Source organism: Leptinotarsa decemlineata, unplaced genomic scaffold (genome assembly GCF_025532065.1).
Source record: "Leptinotarsa decemlineata unplaced genomic scaffold, Ldec_3_MD MMD2_tig00001973_RagTag_RagTag, whole genome shotgun sequence".
NCBI lineage: Eukaryota > Metazoa > Arthropoda > Insecta > Coleoptera > Chrysomelidae > Leptinotarsa > Leptinotarsa decemlineata.
Genome location: NW_027412572.1, coordinates 349,812 through 365,037, shown reverse-complemented (window position 1 = coordinate 365,037; position 15,226 = coordinate 349,812). Strand labels below are relative to the sequence as shown.

The window sequence follows — 15,226 nt, the reverse complement described above, 5'->3', positions numbered from 1 at the left end:
TTCGGTTATGGCAACGTTACTGATATCCATCAATTAAAACAAAAAAATCAAAAACCACCCCCAAGATCAACCCCATTGAATCACCAAGGAATGTTGTGTGAAGATATAGCTGACAACCCTACTGATAATACCGATTTACCATATCCTAACCAAAATCAGTCAATATCTCTAGTTAATGAACTCCAAAGTGGCGACTCAGGAACCAGTACAGGGCCAAGTCATGATAATTTTTCATACCCCAGCCAGCTTCTGTGCAGATAGAAGATTGTGTGATCCACGATTCAACTAACATTTGTCCCATTAAGTTTTGCCATGTGAACGTCGAAGGTTTTTTAAACAATTATATCTCAATTGAGTTATTTGTGAAGGCTGAAGACATAGATGTGTTGTGTGTATCTGAACATTGGGCGAAGGAAGACTATGCAAAAAACAAAAATTATTTTGGTAACTATACAATAGAAACTATATTCTCTAGAAAAAATCACATACGTGGGGGAACTCTGATTTTAACCAAGTCGAGTCAAAAAGTTACCGAAATTGAACCTATCAAAGACCTCTCAATTGAATGTGAAATTGAAATGACTGCAATTTATTATAAAGTAAATAATTATAAAATTGGCATTGTCTCGGTTTATAGGCCACCAAGTGGCAAAATTATAGTTATTTATGTATCAAGGGAATTAGGAGGGCCTTAATTACCGATGGCAAAGTTTGCGTCCCGAGGGCCTCTGGCCCGAGGGACAGCAATTGCCTGAGGTTATTAAGGCTCATTAATTCCCGTGGTACATAGATAATTTTATTTCTGACCGATTTCAATAAAATTTTGTTCATTTTTGAAACGGAAAAATGTACCAATTCATTACCTTCCCGGTATATTTGAATCAGGTACCGTTGATTATAGTAGAGTTTTCTTATTGCTAGGTTGTTGCTATGTTACTTGTTTATAAACAGAACTTTGTTATCAAGCTGTGTTTGCGGTGAAAACGTGTTTTCTACCCCAAATATAATGGAGGAAATTTTGAAAAAAGCTGAACAAGCAAGAGAATCATTAATTCCATCGAAAAGTGAAGCCGTATACCAAAAAGAATACAAGATATATCTGGACTGGCTGACACGAAAAAATGTTATGCCAAAAGATGCCACTGAAACTGTATTTCTGGCATATTTTCAAGAACTGGTAAGGAATTTTCTATGTTTTTCGGTAGATTTGGTAGTAATTGTGTTTATTCGTTTCAGTCAGAAACGTATAGTCCGAATTCTTTATGGACTAAATGGTCAATGCTAAAATCGATGGTGACTATACATGAGAAACGAGATATCACCAAGTTCAATGAACTACAGGCTTTTTTGATACGGAAGAGTAAGAGTTATAAGCCGAAAAAGTCTGCTGTTTTATCTCCTAAAGATGTTATCAGATTCCTAAAGGACGCTCCTAATGATATTCATTTATTGCATAAGGTAATTTCAAAATTGTACATTTATTATTTGTAATGACGTGAATAAATAAAATATGGTTCAGTTTTCATTTCTATTTATTTTTACTTGTGAAAGGTAGAGGGAATTATAAAATCTATAATGTCCCAAGGGAGTTATGACCCTCTTTATTGATAGCGTAACTATGACGATATAAGCTTATAATATCCCGGTCAGAAATAAATATTTTTACTAAGTGTTTTACTGCTAAGCTATAAAACTAGCTACTGACCGTTGTAACTTCTTAGTTGTCTGTGGAGACTTCAATAAAGATTGTCTGAAAAATGATTTAATACCAGGTTTCTTTTTGATATCTTTGATTCTTATAAGTTAGATAACAATTTCCTAGGAGCAACTAGAATTTTCACAAACCAATATGCACACACTAGTTCAACTTGTCTATATTATATAGTTACTAATCTCCCTCAATCTAGCTACGATATCAAGTTAATGCAGCCTAATATAGCTGACCACTTAGCTCACATATTGATGTATCGAGTACAAAATAATACCACTCACTCCAATTGCAATAATTCCTCGTTAATGAGGCGTCAATGACATCATTCAAATATTGATGAACTTCAGTACAGGTTACTGAATGAGGACTGGAGTCAAATTTATCATTTGCCAATATATGAAGCATTTGAACATTTTTTCAATACACTACTCTGGCACTTTGATGTATCCCGTCCATACAAAAAGATTTCCATCAAAAGGGCACGCAAGTGTTGGATATCTAATGATATTATTGAGGAAGGAAGGAATCTAAGGGAAATATTCTGGATAGTCTCAAACTCTGAGGAAACTGAGCCTCATTTGCTCGAAGGATATAAATTGAGATTGAGAAATCACAAACAAAATGTAAAATCAGCAAAAAAAAGGTTTTTTAATACCAGAATTTGCTATTCTGAAAATAAAACCAAAGAAACGTGGAACATAATAAATCATGAACTTGGAAGGAAGAATGGTAAATCAGATACTCAAATTTCTTTACTTAGGGACAATGACTTAGTAACGGATCCTCATGCTGTTTCAAATCTATTTGTTGAATACTTTTCCAAAGCAGCTGTTAATGCGGCATCAAATCATTTTGGCCAAAATTTGTCTCTTCCATGTACTGCCTCTAAGGCATGTAATCCAACGGAACTGTTTATTTCTCTTCCTATTACCGACTATGAAATAGTCAGTACTCTTGATGGAATGAAAAACAAAAAATCTGCTGGATATGACGAACTATCTGTAATTACCCTGAAGAAAATAATATTTGCTATTATTAAACCATTAACGTTCCTCATGAATCAATCTGTTATACAGGGCTATTTTCCGGAGGCTCTAAAAAAAGCTATTATCATTCCTGGGCATAAAAAAGGAAGTCCAAAGAACATTGAGAACTATAGACAAATTTCACTCCTGAGTTCAATTTCCAAACTTTTCGAAAAAGTAATTGCAGTCAGAATAACGAATTATTTGGAATATAATAATATACTGTCTGATTCACAACACGGATTTCGGAGAAACAAATCTATCGAGACAGCTTCGTATCACTTACTAAGCCACATACATGATGAAATAAACAAAAACAAGTGTGTTCTATCTTTATTTTTTGACTTATCCAAAGCCTTTGATATGGTGTGTACCGAGTTTCTTAGCCGTAAACTTCAAGACATAGGTCTTCCGGGTAATATTAGAAATTGGGTCTTATCTTTTATGAGTGAGAGAAATATGATAGTCAAGTGTAACGGGACATCCTCTACGGCCAAAAACGTTGAACTTGGCGTACCTCAAGGCTAGGTACTAGGTCCACTACTGTTCCTCTTATATATCAATGACCTACCCCAAAATATAGAAGATGCTCACCTAACAATGTTTGCTGATGATACTACCATAACTGTTTCTGGAAATAATGTTGAACAACTCATCAGCAAATCAGACATCATAATCGATATATTCAGTGCATGGTGTCAAAAAAACAAACTTATTTTAAACACGAACAAGTCTGTATCGTTGAAGTTTCACTTTAGTAGAGATAACCCAGTAAATCCGATCATAAATGATATCGAAAGCTCTTTTGAAGTGAAATTCTTAGGTACCTACCTAGACTCTCACTTAAACTGGGAAAAGCAAGTCGATCACACTTGCTCTAAAATGAATAAAGGTTACTACGCCCATAAGCAACTGAAACCAAGTTTGAATCCGGCCTGCTCAGCATCTACTATGCTATGGCCTACTCTCATATGAGCATGAACATACTTGTCTGGGGTATGGCTAAAGATTTCTCTCGAAAATTTCTAGCCCAGAAAAGAATAGTAAGACTTATCTATAACATAAGCTACAGGGACAGCTGTCGACCTATCTTCATAGAGAAGAAAATTCTTACAGCTCCTTCCATTTTCATCTTCAAATCCATAATGTTTGCCAGATTAAACCTACACCTATTCAGAGAAAACTCCTCCGGGCATTACTATAATACACGTAATGGTGACCTTCTTAGAATTCCCCAACATAGAATGATACTTTTTAAGAAGTCTCCTCAGTACAATGCCATTACTTGCTTCAACAAGTTACCAACTGAAGTTAAAGGAATTAGAAGCGACATAAAATTTCAGGCAATCATAAAAAACATTTTAATAGATAAGTGCTATTATAGTTATCAAGAATTCTTGAATGATAACCTCACAAACAACTAATTGTGAATTTATGTTTGTAGATATATATGTGTATGTGTGTAAATATATACCTATATTTTCAAATGGGTGTGTGAGTTTACGTGTATGTGAAATTTAAGTAATGCGTTTAATAGACCTAGATTTAGGTACCTTATTTTTACATAAATTTACCTGTGTGCTTTATATTTCATATATTATATTTTATATTTTAACATTTAAATTTTAGTTTTTTAACTTATCTATGTGAAATTTCTGGCTGACGTACCATATATACAAATTGTATCATAAGTGGTAAATAAAGATATTATATTATTATTATCATTATTATATATTATATTAATGTCAACCTTACGTAATATACAATGTGGTGTTCCGCAAAGATCAGTCTTAGGTCCAATTTTGTTTTTACTATATGTCAATGACTTGAGATACTTGACATTTCAGGAAGTTTCACACTATTCGCCGATGATATCACCATACTATGGCATAAAGATAAGGAAGCCGATCTTCAACAAATCATCAATTCAGATATAATAAAGGTTAAAAGTGGTGCGACTCAAACCTTTTATCCTTCAAAATATTAAAAACCAAGATAGTGTCCTTCAAATGCACAGTATCTGATATTTCTATCAACCACCAGATCATTGAAAACAGTGTGTTTTCTAAATTTTTAGGACTATACATCGACAACGGTCTCAAATTTAATGAACATCTCAAAAACCTGAATGAAAAATTGTCCTCTAGTTGTTACGCTGTGAAAATTGCTGCAAACGAACTAGGTTACACAATTGCAAAGTCAGTATACTACTCCTTGATAGAGTCACATTTACGATATGGTATTCCATTCTGGGGAGTATGCAGTGGAAATGTTCTTCAAAGTGTTTTTGTTTTACAAAAAAGAACCCTGAGATACCTCTGTAAATTAAAATTTCGCGATTCGTGTAGAGTTCACTTCAAGCAACATAACCTTCTCACGGTATATTTATACTTGAAACAGTGTCTCATTTAGAAACATAAACAAAATTTCATTACAGATAGTAGATATGCCACCCGCCAAAGTGACCATATCAAACTACCTTTAACATATTCCACTCTAGTTAAGGACTTCATTATATACAGTGTCACCGATAAAGTCCGCATCAAATAGGAAACTTTTTCATTTATCGTTTTATGTGAAATTTAATTTTGGCAGTAGATTTTGCTTGAGAAATAATGTCAAATGGCGTCTACAAAATAGGTCACGTGATTTCCTTAACCTGTCAAAATTGACATTTAAAAAAAGAAACATCGAAAAATGACATTATTCTTCAAAATATCCAAAAATATCAAAAGATAAAAACATTTTCTTTTGTAATTTTATACTCACACACCAAGTTTCAAACCCATAATGAGTATTTTATATTTTCACTATTTTTCCGCATTCCTGCTTTTTCTACTTATCAAAATTCAAGCACACCTGTACTAAATCATTTATTTTAACTAAACTCGTCACCGAATTTCTTTTTTTGTAATATAATAATATTTTAAGAGCCTCTTTGATGTTAAAAACAAATTTTGAAAAATAAAAGTTGTCAAACTTGATACAAAGTTCATCTAGTTTCAACGGGGCTTTCCAAACTATACAGTACTTGAGTTTTTTAATGAGCAAATGGCCTCACAATATGAATTAGAACAAAACGGAACATTAGGAAACAATATCTTAGAGTGTTTATTGTTTTTTTAACAAAAAATACAGTGGAATTTAATCTTAATTAAAAGGAACTGAAAATAAACATGTACCTATATCTAATAGCAAAAAAACACGAAAAAAAGACTCACGACATTAAATACACTACATTTCTGTATGTCTTCCATCGCGTTCTATGCAGATAATTGTCCTTCTTGATACATCTTTTATTGAGTTGCTGATACTCACAGGGTTTATGTTTAAAATAGAGTTTCTAATAACAGTTTTTAGGTGATTCACGTCACGAAAAGGTCTTTGTTTATAAACGATTTGTTTTAAGTAACCCCACAAGAAAAAATCTAGTGGAGTTAAATCTGGCGACCTAGGCGGCCATATTTGCTCCATATTTCGCCCAATAACTTTGCCCCTAAACATTTCTAATAGTTTCTCTTTGACTTGTCTTGAACTATGAATAGGAGCCCCGTCACATTGATACCACAGACTGTGTCTTATTTCAACCGGCATATTGTCCACTATATCACTGATCTCAGTATTTAGAAATTGCAAATAATCCTGAGAAGTTAAATTGTGTCTAAAAAAGAATGGTCCCATTACCTGATTATTTAAAACACCGCACCACACATTTGTTTTAAATGAATATTGGTCCCGACATTCTATCACAAAATGAGGATTTTCCTGAGCCCACCACCTACAATTCTGGGAACTGACTACGCCGTTCGATGTGAAGGTAGCTTCGTCGGTCCATAAGATTTTGTAAGGAAATTTTCTGTTTAATTCTACTTCTCCTTGGTACCAGAAAGAGATATCTAGTCGAACATCGAAATCTCTTTCCTTTAAGGTATTTATAAATTTGGGTTTGTAGGGTTTGAATTTATTTTTATATAAAATTGCTCTTACGCTTTCTCTTTTAATGCCAGTTCTATCTACAATATTGGTAATACTTGATTTTCCCTGTTCGATAACATCCAGGCAGACAGCCAACTGAACCTCATCATTATTGCGTGATGGATTATGACGTTTTTTAAAAGTATTTTCAACTGAACCAGTCATTTTAATTTTTTTTAAAATCCTACATACAGTGGATTGCTGTACATGTCTACCAGGATGTCTTGCGTTAAAAATATCAGCCACTTGTCGATGCAATGTGTTTTCACCACAAATTAGCACAATTTCAATTTTTTCTTGTAAAGATAACATATTATTTTAATTTTCATACATTACATTGAACTAACGGGCAATAATTTATTCAGTGACAGTGACGTTTTCTAAAACACATTATGTACTTTCATATTTTTTCACAGCCTACCTAGTTTTTTTAAATTAGTGTTGTTAGCGGAGTAGGTAAATGTAAATACTATGAGTTTTTTTCTTTTATTGAATGAGCTACAAGAATCACGAAATGATGTTTCCTAATGTTCCGTTTTGTTCTAATTCATATTGTGAGGCGATTTGCTCATTAAAAAACTCAAGTACTGTATAGTTTTGAAAGCCCCGTTGAAACTAGATGAAGTTTGACAACTTTTATTTTTCAAAATTTGTTTTTAACATCAAAGAGGCTCTTAAAATATTATTATATTACAAAAAAAGAATTTCGGTGACGAGTTTAGTTAAAATAAATGATTTAGTACAGGTGTGCTTAAATTTTGATAAGTAGAAAAAGCAGGAGTGCGGAAAAATAGTGAAAATATAAAATACTTATTATGGGTTTGAAACTTGGTGTGTGGGTATAAAATTACAAAAGAAAATGTTTTTATCCTTTGATATTTTTGGATATTTTGAAGAATAATGTCATTTTTCGATGTTTCTTTTTTTAAATGTCAATTTTGACAGGTTAAGGAAATCATGTGACCTATTTTGTAGACGCCATTTGACATCATTTCTTAAGCAAAATCTACTGCCAAAATCAAATTTCACATAAAACGATAAATAAAAAAGTTTCCCATTTGATGCGGACTTTATCAGTGACACTGTATAACGGCTGCAAGATGTACAACCACCTTCCAAATTATATCAAAAATATACAGTCCAACACTGGCTTCAGAAACGCTGTAAAAAGAGTTCTTTCCGATAGAACCTATTATAGTTTGGAAGAATATTATGCGGATATAATAGACTAATAATAAATATACCAAAACTTTACATTTTGATATCATATACCTACTATTGTTTGTTATATTTTAAATGTTATATGAGTGACTGATTGCTTTTTAACAATTCAATTTTATAAAGTAGTGACTACATATACTATGTATACTAAGTATGTAATTATCTAAATGTTATTCATATAATTTAATTTAATTTATTTATTTCATACAGGCTTTGTCAACAAGATGTTATTCTTTGATAATGAAGCATTTTTTGATTGATTGATTGATACTCATTTCATCATTGCCTAGAATACTCTCTCTAACAACTGAAGTACTCTCTAACCTCAATGTTCGTTAAAACAAACAATATTCATTGCCCAATAGTCTCTCAAATCCCGATGAAATGGTCAACTATTTTGCTCAATTCGTACGAAATATTTCTGAAAGTTGTATGAAGAAATTGAATTTTATAGGAATAATTATTAATCAAGCAAGATAACTTTACTTTTCGATTTGCTACCGAAGAAGATGTCCAGGGAAGGATAATACTTCAATCAGAATATTGAAACTGTGTAGCCCGTTTATAAACAGTTTTCCAACAAGGAGTTCCGAACTGTGACAACTGATAATGGCCATCATTTGAAGCTGCATCTGTATAACTACCAATATTTTGCAGACTTGTCAACCTGTCTTACAAGTGAGGAGTTTTTCCTTCTTGTTGAAAGATTGCTTGCGTTCAGTCTGTTCCCAAAAAGGACAAGAAAAGTCTTCCAAATAACTCTAGATTAGTCGCTTTGCCATCAGTGATATAAGAATCACGGAGAAAGCCGTAAACCACCATATCCTTGAATATTTGGAAGACTTTACTATCTTGAGCGATCATTATTGTGGTTTTCGGAAACAAAGATCGACAGGCGGCCTTCTATCTTACTGAAAAAAAAACAAGAATCCAGGATAATGCTTTGCTGATGACAGTAGACTTGTCTCGTCATTCCATTTGGTTTCCTGGATATCGGCTACAGAGGCATATCTTCACCGGCAGCAGGAGGTTGCATATTTCAATAGGGATCTAGAAGAGATTTCGAAAGGGGTGGAAGTGACAAGGTTCAATTCAATACCACAAAAATCCAGGCATCTGTTTTCTCCAAAAAGATAAATGTCTCCGAACCGGATATAATAATGTCAGGTCAGTCAATTCCGTTTTCTGCTTCGATCAGTTTGTTGGGAGTTATATTCAAATTCAAAGATAGAAAGCGCTTGATGAAGGACCCTATAGACTATTCCCAATAATAATGATCCAGCTAGTTATCCCAGATATGCCTGATTTATTTTTTATCAACATTACTGCTTCAATGTTAACAACAATTCACCTTCCTTAAGTCAAGAAAAACACATTTCGTTTATTTTTCAGTATTTACAATCTGTCTTTTAGGGTGTCCTTAAAAAAGGACAATCGGCATATAGCTAGTAGTGTTATATAAGAAACCTAAATACTAGTTCTAAAGATTTAAAAAAATATTTTTGATTAAAATAACGGAATTACATTCAAGTTTTCACGCAAATTAACTAAAACTAAGACCTAATTTTTTTTTTGAAAATTAAAATTAACTAAAGTAACTGATTAGCAAACTAATTTTGAGATCTATGATAGCTCACGAAACACTCCATATGCAAAGCCACGTCACATTTTTCACATTTTTTCTGAACTTTTTTGTGACATACACGACATCGAGGCTGTTTGGGTTGGGATACAAGAAAGTGATCTTGGTTATCTAATCTTGATTCAACGTTCTCCAACGCGAAAGTTCTTCCCCTTTTTTTCGCACATCGATTGGTTTCCAAGAGCGTCAAAGTAATTTGTCGTCTAGTCGATAGATTGTCAAGTGAACCTCCTTGTAGTCTATGGAGTTGCCATGCGTTCTGTTCGCAAATATCTAGATCATACGCAGTTAGACAAAAATACAATTCTTTACCTCTTACTGACGTTCTGTAGAGGCTTACATTCTGGTCGCAACGATCTACTCCTCCCATGAACTTATTATAAATATATAACGGGTGTGGCTGATCTACAGTGATCCTTTTCTTATCTTTTTGGGAACACCGTGGTACTTGGTGTAATGGCTGCACCGATAAAGTATTGGAAGCAACATTTACTGCATTGCTATCATGCCATTTGACAATAACTACTTTGTTCTGAGTAGATCTAAAATCATATTCTCCTCTCTTCTTTTTCTTCATTTTATTTTTTGATAATATTGGACACTTTGACATCCTGTTTTCTAGGATAGTTCCTGTAGCTCTTACATTGTCCTTTTGCAGTTGATCCAAGAGTGGGACCGTTGTAAAAAAATTATCAAAAAATATATGGTAGGGAAAACTTCCAAGTGTCTTGAGTATGTCGGCATATTCTAGAATAACGGATGGACCTAAACCAAACGATTTGTATCGTTCTTTCAGCTTTGTTTTGGCTCCTTGATAAGGCTCAATTCACACACAGTAGCCGCTACTTGTGGCACCCATCCAAATCTTGTAACTATAGCGAATTGGTTTATTCTTGATGAATTGCTTACATCCATATTTCCCAAAATAGGGAACCATGGATTCATCCACACTGTGAGTCTCAGAATAAGGCGCGAATCTTTGGAAATTTTGATTCAGTTTATCAAAAAATGGCTTAACTTTGGCATACCTGTCATTTATATCCAAATTGTCATTATCGCAGCAATGAAGATTTGACATGATAAACTCAAACCTATCTCTAGCTAATGCATTTGCTACTACTTCGTTCCTTGTATCGCCACTTTTTTCCCAAAACATACGCCTCCTTGGAAGATGCACATATCCACTTAGCAACAATACTCCAAAAAAATGCTTTCATTTCAGAGTGTGTTATATTTCCGGGTTTATTTTTCTTTGCAGCATACATTTTGTTATAGGTTACAAACATATTTATGATATCTTCATCAAACATTTGAAAAAATTGTTCCGTTGGAAAAACATTTGCATTTGCCTTTTGCATTGGTTGCCACTCTATTCCCATACATATTTTTTACTGGAAGATGTTTGTAAAAGGCTAAGCGGGATGTTGTCTTCCTCATCTCTGCATCTTCTTCATTTTCTTCATTTTGAACCAATTCAGCTTCCGCTCTTAGTTGGGTACCAGGTAAGTTACTTACAGTCATACTTTTTTATTTCGTGTAATTCAATGTTTATATGAAAGTAACTGTTTCAGGAGGACTTTCTTTCAGTTTGTGTCTGAAAGTTACTTCTTTGCATGATCTACACATCCATGTATAGAGTTACTTAATTAAGAATTGATTACTTCCTTCCTCTCCTTGGAAGATTCCCTCATCCTTGTTTTTTGTATCAAGATGGAGTAGTAGAAAGCCAAAAACTTTCTTTCCCAAAAATAAATCACTCCTAAAAATATAACCCCTTCAATTGAAAAAAGTATTGACCTACTATAAAAAAACTGCTGATGATTATTATTAATTATTAATTGTAATTTATTTTTTGGTATTCTATATTATTATTCAATTGTTTATTTTTTCAATCACACTATTTATGTGTTCATTGTAGAATGGCAAGTCCGTAACTAAATAAATAAATAAATATACCCCCCGCCGTGAGGGTTAATTATTCACCAATCAATGAATATTTCAATTTTTCAATATAATTTGTTATCACCATCGTAATATATTTTTGAGCAGGGCTGTAGTACAGACGCAGCTTGATAAGGTAATAATCAACATTCTGAATTAAATTATTTCCTTCTATTGAATCTCTTTTCTAGTGTGTTTATTTGGAACGTTGGTGAAATTTCTTTCATAATATTTTAATTTTTGAATAGTTAATACTTTAACTCTAGTAACATTATTAGTCATAAGATACGTAGAACGTTATAGGATTGAAATTATTTCAAAAAGAAGAATCCATTCTGCTTGTTTTTGCAACATTGACTTTTAGCTCGCGTAGGAACAATTCGTTTTTCCAAGAAGTTTAGTTTGTGTGTGTTTTAAAAGTGTTTTAGAGATATATTTGAATATTAATATCGTGCATTCTTGTGCTGATTTTAATTGTGCGGAAAGTCACAAGAAAACAGAAAGCGCATTGGTTTATAGGTGAGTTATTTCATATAATGAGTTTAGGTTCCAAAAGGATAAAATGATGAGAAAAAAATGGGTGAAAGTGTCGAAAAGAAAGAACTACAATCCTTCTACTCCTCCAAGACTTTATAGAAATCATTTATAAATTGACTATAAATAAAAGGGGAACGAAAATATTGAATATGATAACACAGTTTTTTTACAATAAATTGCAGTTGTACACATTGGAGATTGTAAAATGAATTGAATATTTGAAATGATTCTTCAATCCAGTTTGCTATATTTTTTTGTTTTCATAACTGTATATTATTAAATAATGCATAAAATCATAGTTCAGGTAAGTATTTTGTGATCTTTCAACATTTTGTACTGATTTTAGATATAGAACTTATGTACATTTTATTCCATGTGGAGAATTTTTCATTAATTGAAACGTTAACGGGTTCATATATACTTCCATAATTGAATTGATAATTATAGGCGCAGTAAATTTTATAATTTGGCAATGTTGATTATTTATTTTGTTCCTATTGGTCAATGGAACAAAAAGCGGAAATAGGGCCGTGACGTCGCCAGCTTACCACATTCGATTTTTAATAATTAATTACGGGAAAACTACGGATCTTAGAGAGTTGAAACAAAGTGCACTGTTTTTCAATTTGAAATTTTTGTCAAGTGAACTATAAACCAAAAATCATGAAACAAGCCCATTCCAAAGAACCGACCGTAAATGGCGAAGCAAAAAATTCATTTCATCAAGACAACGTATTGTGGCACAAGTCCAACAAACCAATGGCAAAACTTAATGAATTGAACCTCTAATTGCCCCCACATCCACAATATTCGCCAAATTTGGCTTCCATCGACTAGTGGCTGTTCGTAGACCTCAAAAAATGCTCATCGGTAAAAAAAAAATGGTGAAATGAAGAGGTTGTTTCTGAAACTGAATTTGTCTGAAACCTATTTTCAGGCAAATTCTTCTACAAAAGTGGTATTGAAATGTTACAGCGGCGCTGCAATGATTGTGTGGCTCTTGATGGAGATTACGTTGATGAATAAAGTCAATTCTGAAAAAAAAACGCCTTTTCTTTCTTAGGCCCGGGACTTTTGTATCCAAGCAAAGCACAAGACAGATACTATAAGATTGGGTTTAAGTGGAAGAATATTTTTTGTGGAAATAATAAAGACGGTTATTATAATTATTATTTATTCAAACTGTTATGTAGATTCTTTTCTTTGATAAGTTTGTAGGAAAAAATCAGAATCATGCCATTTTGGCAATCAATAATCAATTAAATCCAGATGTGTCACAGCTTGCAACACTGCTTTACCATTTCAAGACAGCGATCAGACGATTTACCTTGATTTCAGCGGAAATGCTAGAAAGTTGATGTGAGAAAGAGAGAATAACAGTAAACAAGTGTTTACCAAGTGTTTCAAATCAACTTCCATCGAAATGATGCGTTGGAGACGAAATAATTGTCATCTTTCACCACCTCCACTGTCTTCGGTAGCCATTATAGTTCATAATCTTTTTTGCTCGCTGAAAAGTAAAGCATACACATCTTCGCATTTTAAATATGGTGCATGTTTATGCCATCTCCAAAAATAGCTATCATATAAACTGAAATCCGATACCAATAACACACCGTGTTTATCTCTGTTTATATCATTAAGATCTCGCAAAGTTAACGAAACTTCCGAAAGTACCGTGGAGGTATTCAAAAACGTGAATGTTTTGAATGGAAGAGACAGACATGTTGCAGATACTGACAGTCAGCTCTTTGATTATGCATCAGATTTTACAGCTGAGTGGACGAAATGATATCATTGTACTGAAATTCCCGGAGTTTGATTGTGAAGAGCCATCAAAACACGTTCTGTTTTAAAACGATTACATATTCATTCCTGCAATTGTTGACGGTTCGAGAAGAAACAAGGACTGAGTGAAACTGTTTAGTTTGGGTCACAAGATCCTTTTTTTTTTGGACTTCTGTCCAAGGGAACCGAAAATTATGATGCAGGGCTCATTCCTTTCGGAATGAGCTCCAGCAACTTTTTGAAAAATTTCAAGAAGGGCTCGTAAAAATTGTAAAATTTAGTGGTTTTTCACATATATCTCGGAAAATAGTAAAGATATCTGAAATTTTAAATAAAAATAGTTTAGTAAACTAAAAATCACGCTTTTAAAGAACATCGAACTGAAAAGTTTTTTTTTTTAAAGCTTGAAACAATAACGAGAAGTACTAGTATTATTGTGAAAGAAGCGAAGGGCGCCTGATATACAAAAATATAGCATTTCCTTCGTTATTGTCTCAAGCTTATTTAAAAAATTATTTTTAACTTTTTGGTTCGATGTTCTTTAAAAGCGTGTTCTTTAGTTTTTTTAAACTGTATTTATTTTTCCCTTTTCAGTCCGATTTATTTATTTTTTTAATTTTTTTTAAGTTCTAGTCACTAGTATTATAAATCTTTAACAGACGCCGCACGAATGTGAAATTCCTCTCAAACAACATAATAAATTTTGAGGTCTCAAATTCTATACTAATACTGAGATGTAGTAAGTCTCCAACAGAGGGCGGACAGTTGTAAAATTTGTTTCGAGAAGTAAAGAGAAAATTTGCAGTAATAATTTCAAAAAACAATTCAGTATTGATGAATAGTTTGATTTTTTCAATCAATCTTTCGATTTGATATGTACGTCAAGCACCTTAATTCTAATTTTTCGATTTTTTGAAAAATTTGAATAACTGAGTTTTTTAGATGTACAATTAGCGATAAAGCGACAAATTGAAAGATAATATACAATTATTATTGATCATTTGAAATAAAACTTTTTAATGGAAACACCTCCCTGAAATTTGAAGTTGTAAACCGATTTTAATAATTTTTTTTTTGAAATGCCAAGTACTAAAAGGTCTACCTTGGGACAAAATTTGAAGTGTTTATTAAAGTTTCAGATCATACTACGATATTTTTTCTTAGTCGAAAATCGAGATTTTTTATTAGCGATTTTTTATTGAAAAAATCACTACGCCACTGGATTCAGAGGGCCTCTAAACAGGTGTGACCAAAATTTCATGAAAAAATATTTATCATGACCAAGATTATGACAACTCAAAAATTCGAAAACTCACATAGCTAACAGTCACAAAAAACACCCTATATCAACAGATATAGCCATGAGAATATTTTTTTTATTATTTC

At 32.7% G+C, this 15,226-nt stretch overlaps 2 protein-coding genes across 17 annotated transcripts in view; one reads left to right on the top strand and one right to left on the bottom strand.

Moving 5' to 3' along the window:
• The window catches only part of by (focal adhesion protein tensin), a 687,936-nt gene that overhangs the window by 394,105 nt on the left and 278,605 nt on the right, over positions 1-15,226 (bottom strand). The gene's annotated exons all lie outside the window — the stretch shown is intronic.
• Positions 657-1,520, top strand: LOC141482793 (uncharacterized). Its single transcript, XM_074176617.1, has 2 exons — positions 657-1,177; positions 1,237-1,520. The coding sequence occupies exons 1-2, from the start codon at positions 1,007-1,009 to the stop codon at positions 1,489-1,491; spliced, it is 426 nt and encodes a 141-aa protein (XP_074032718.1). The 5' UTR covers positions 657-1,006; the 3' UTR covers positions 1,492-1,520.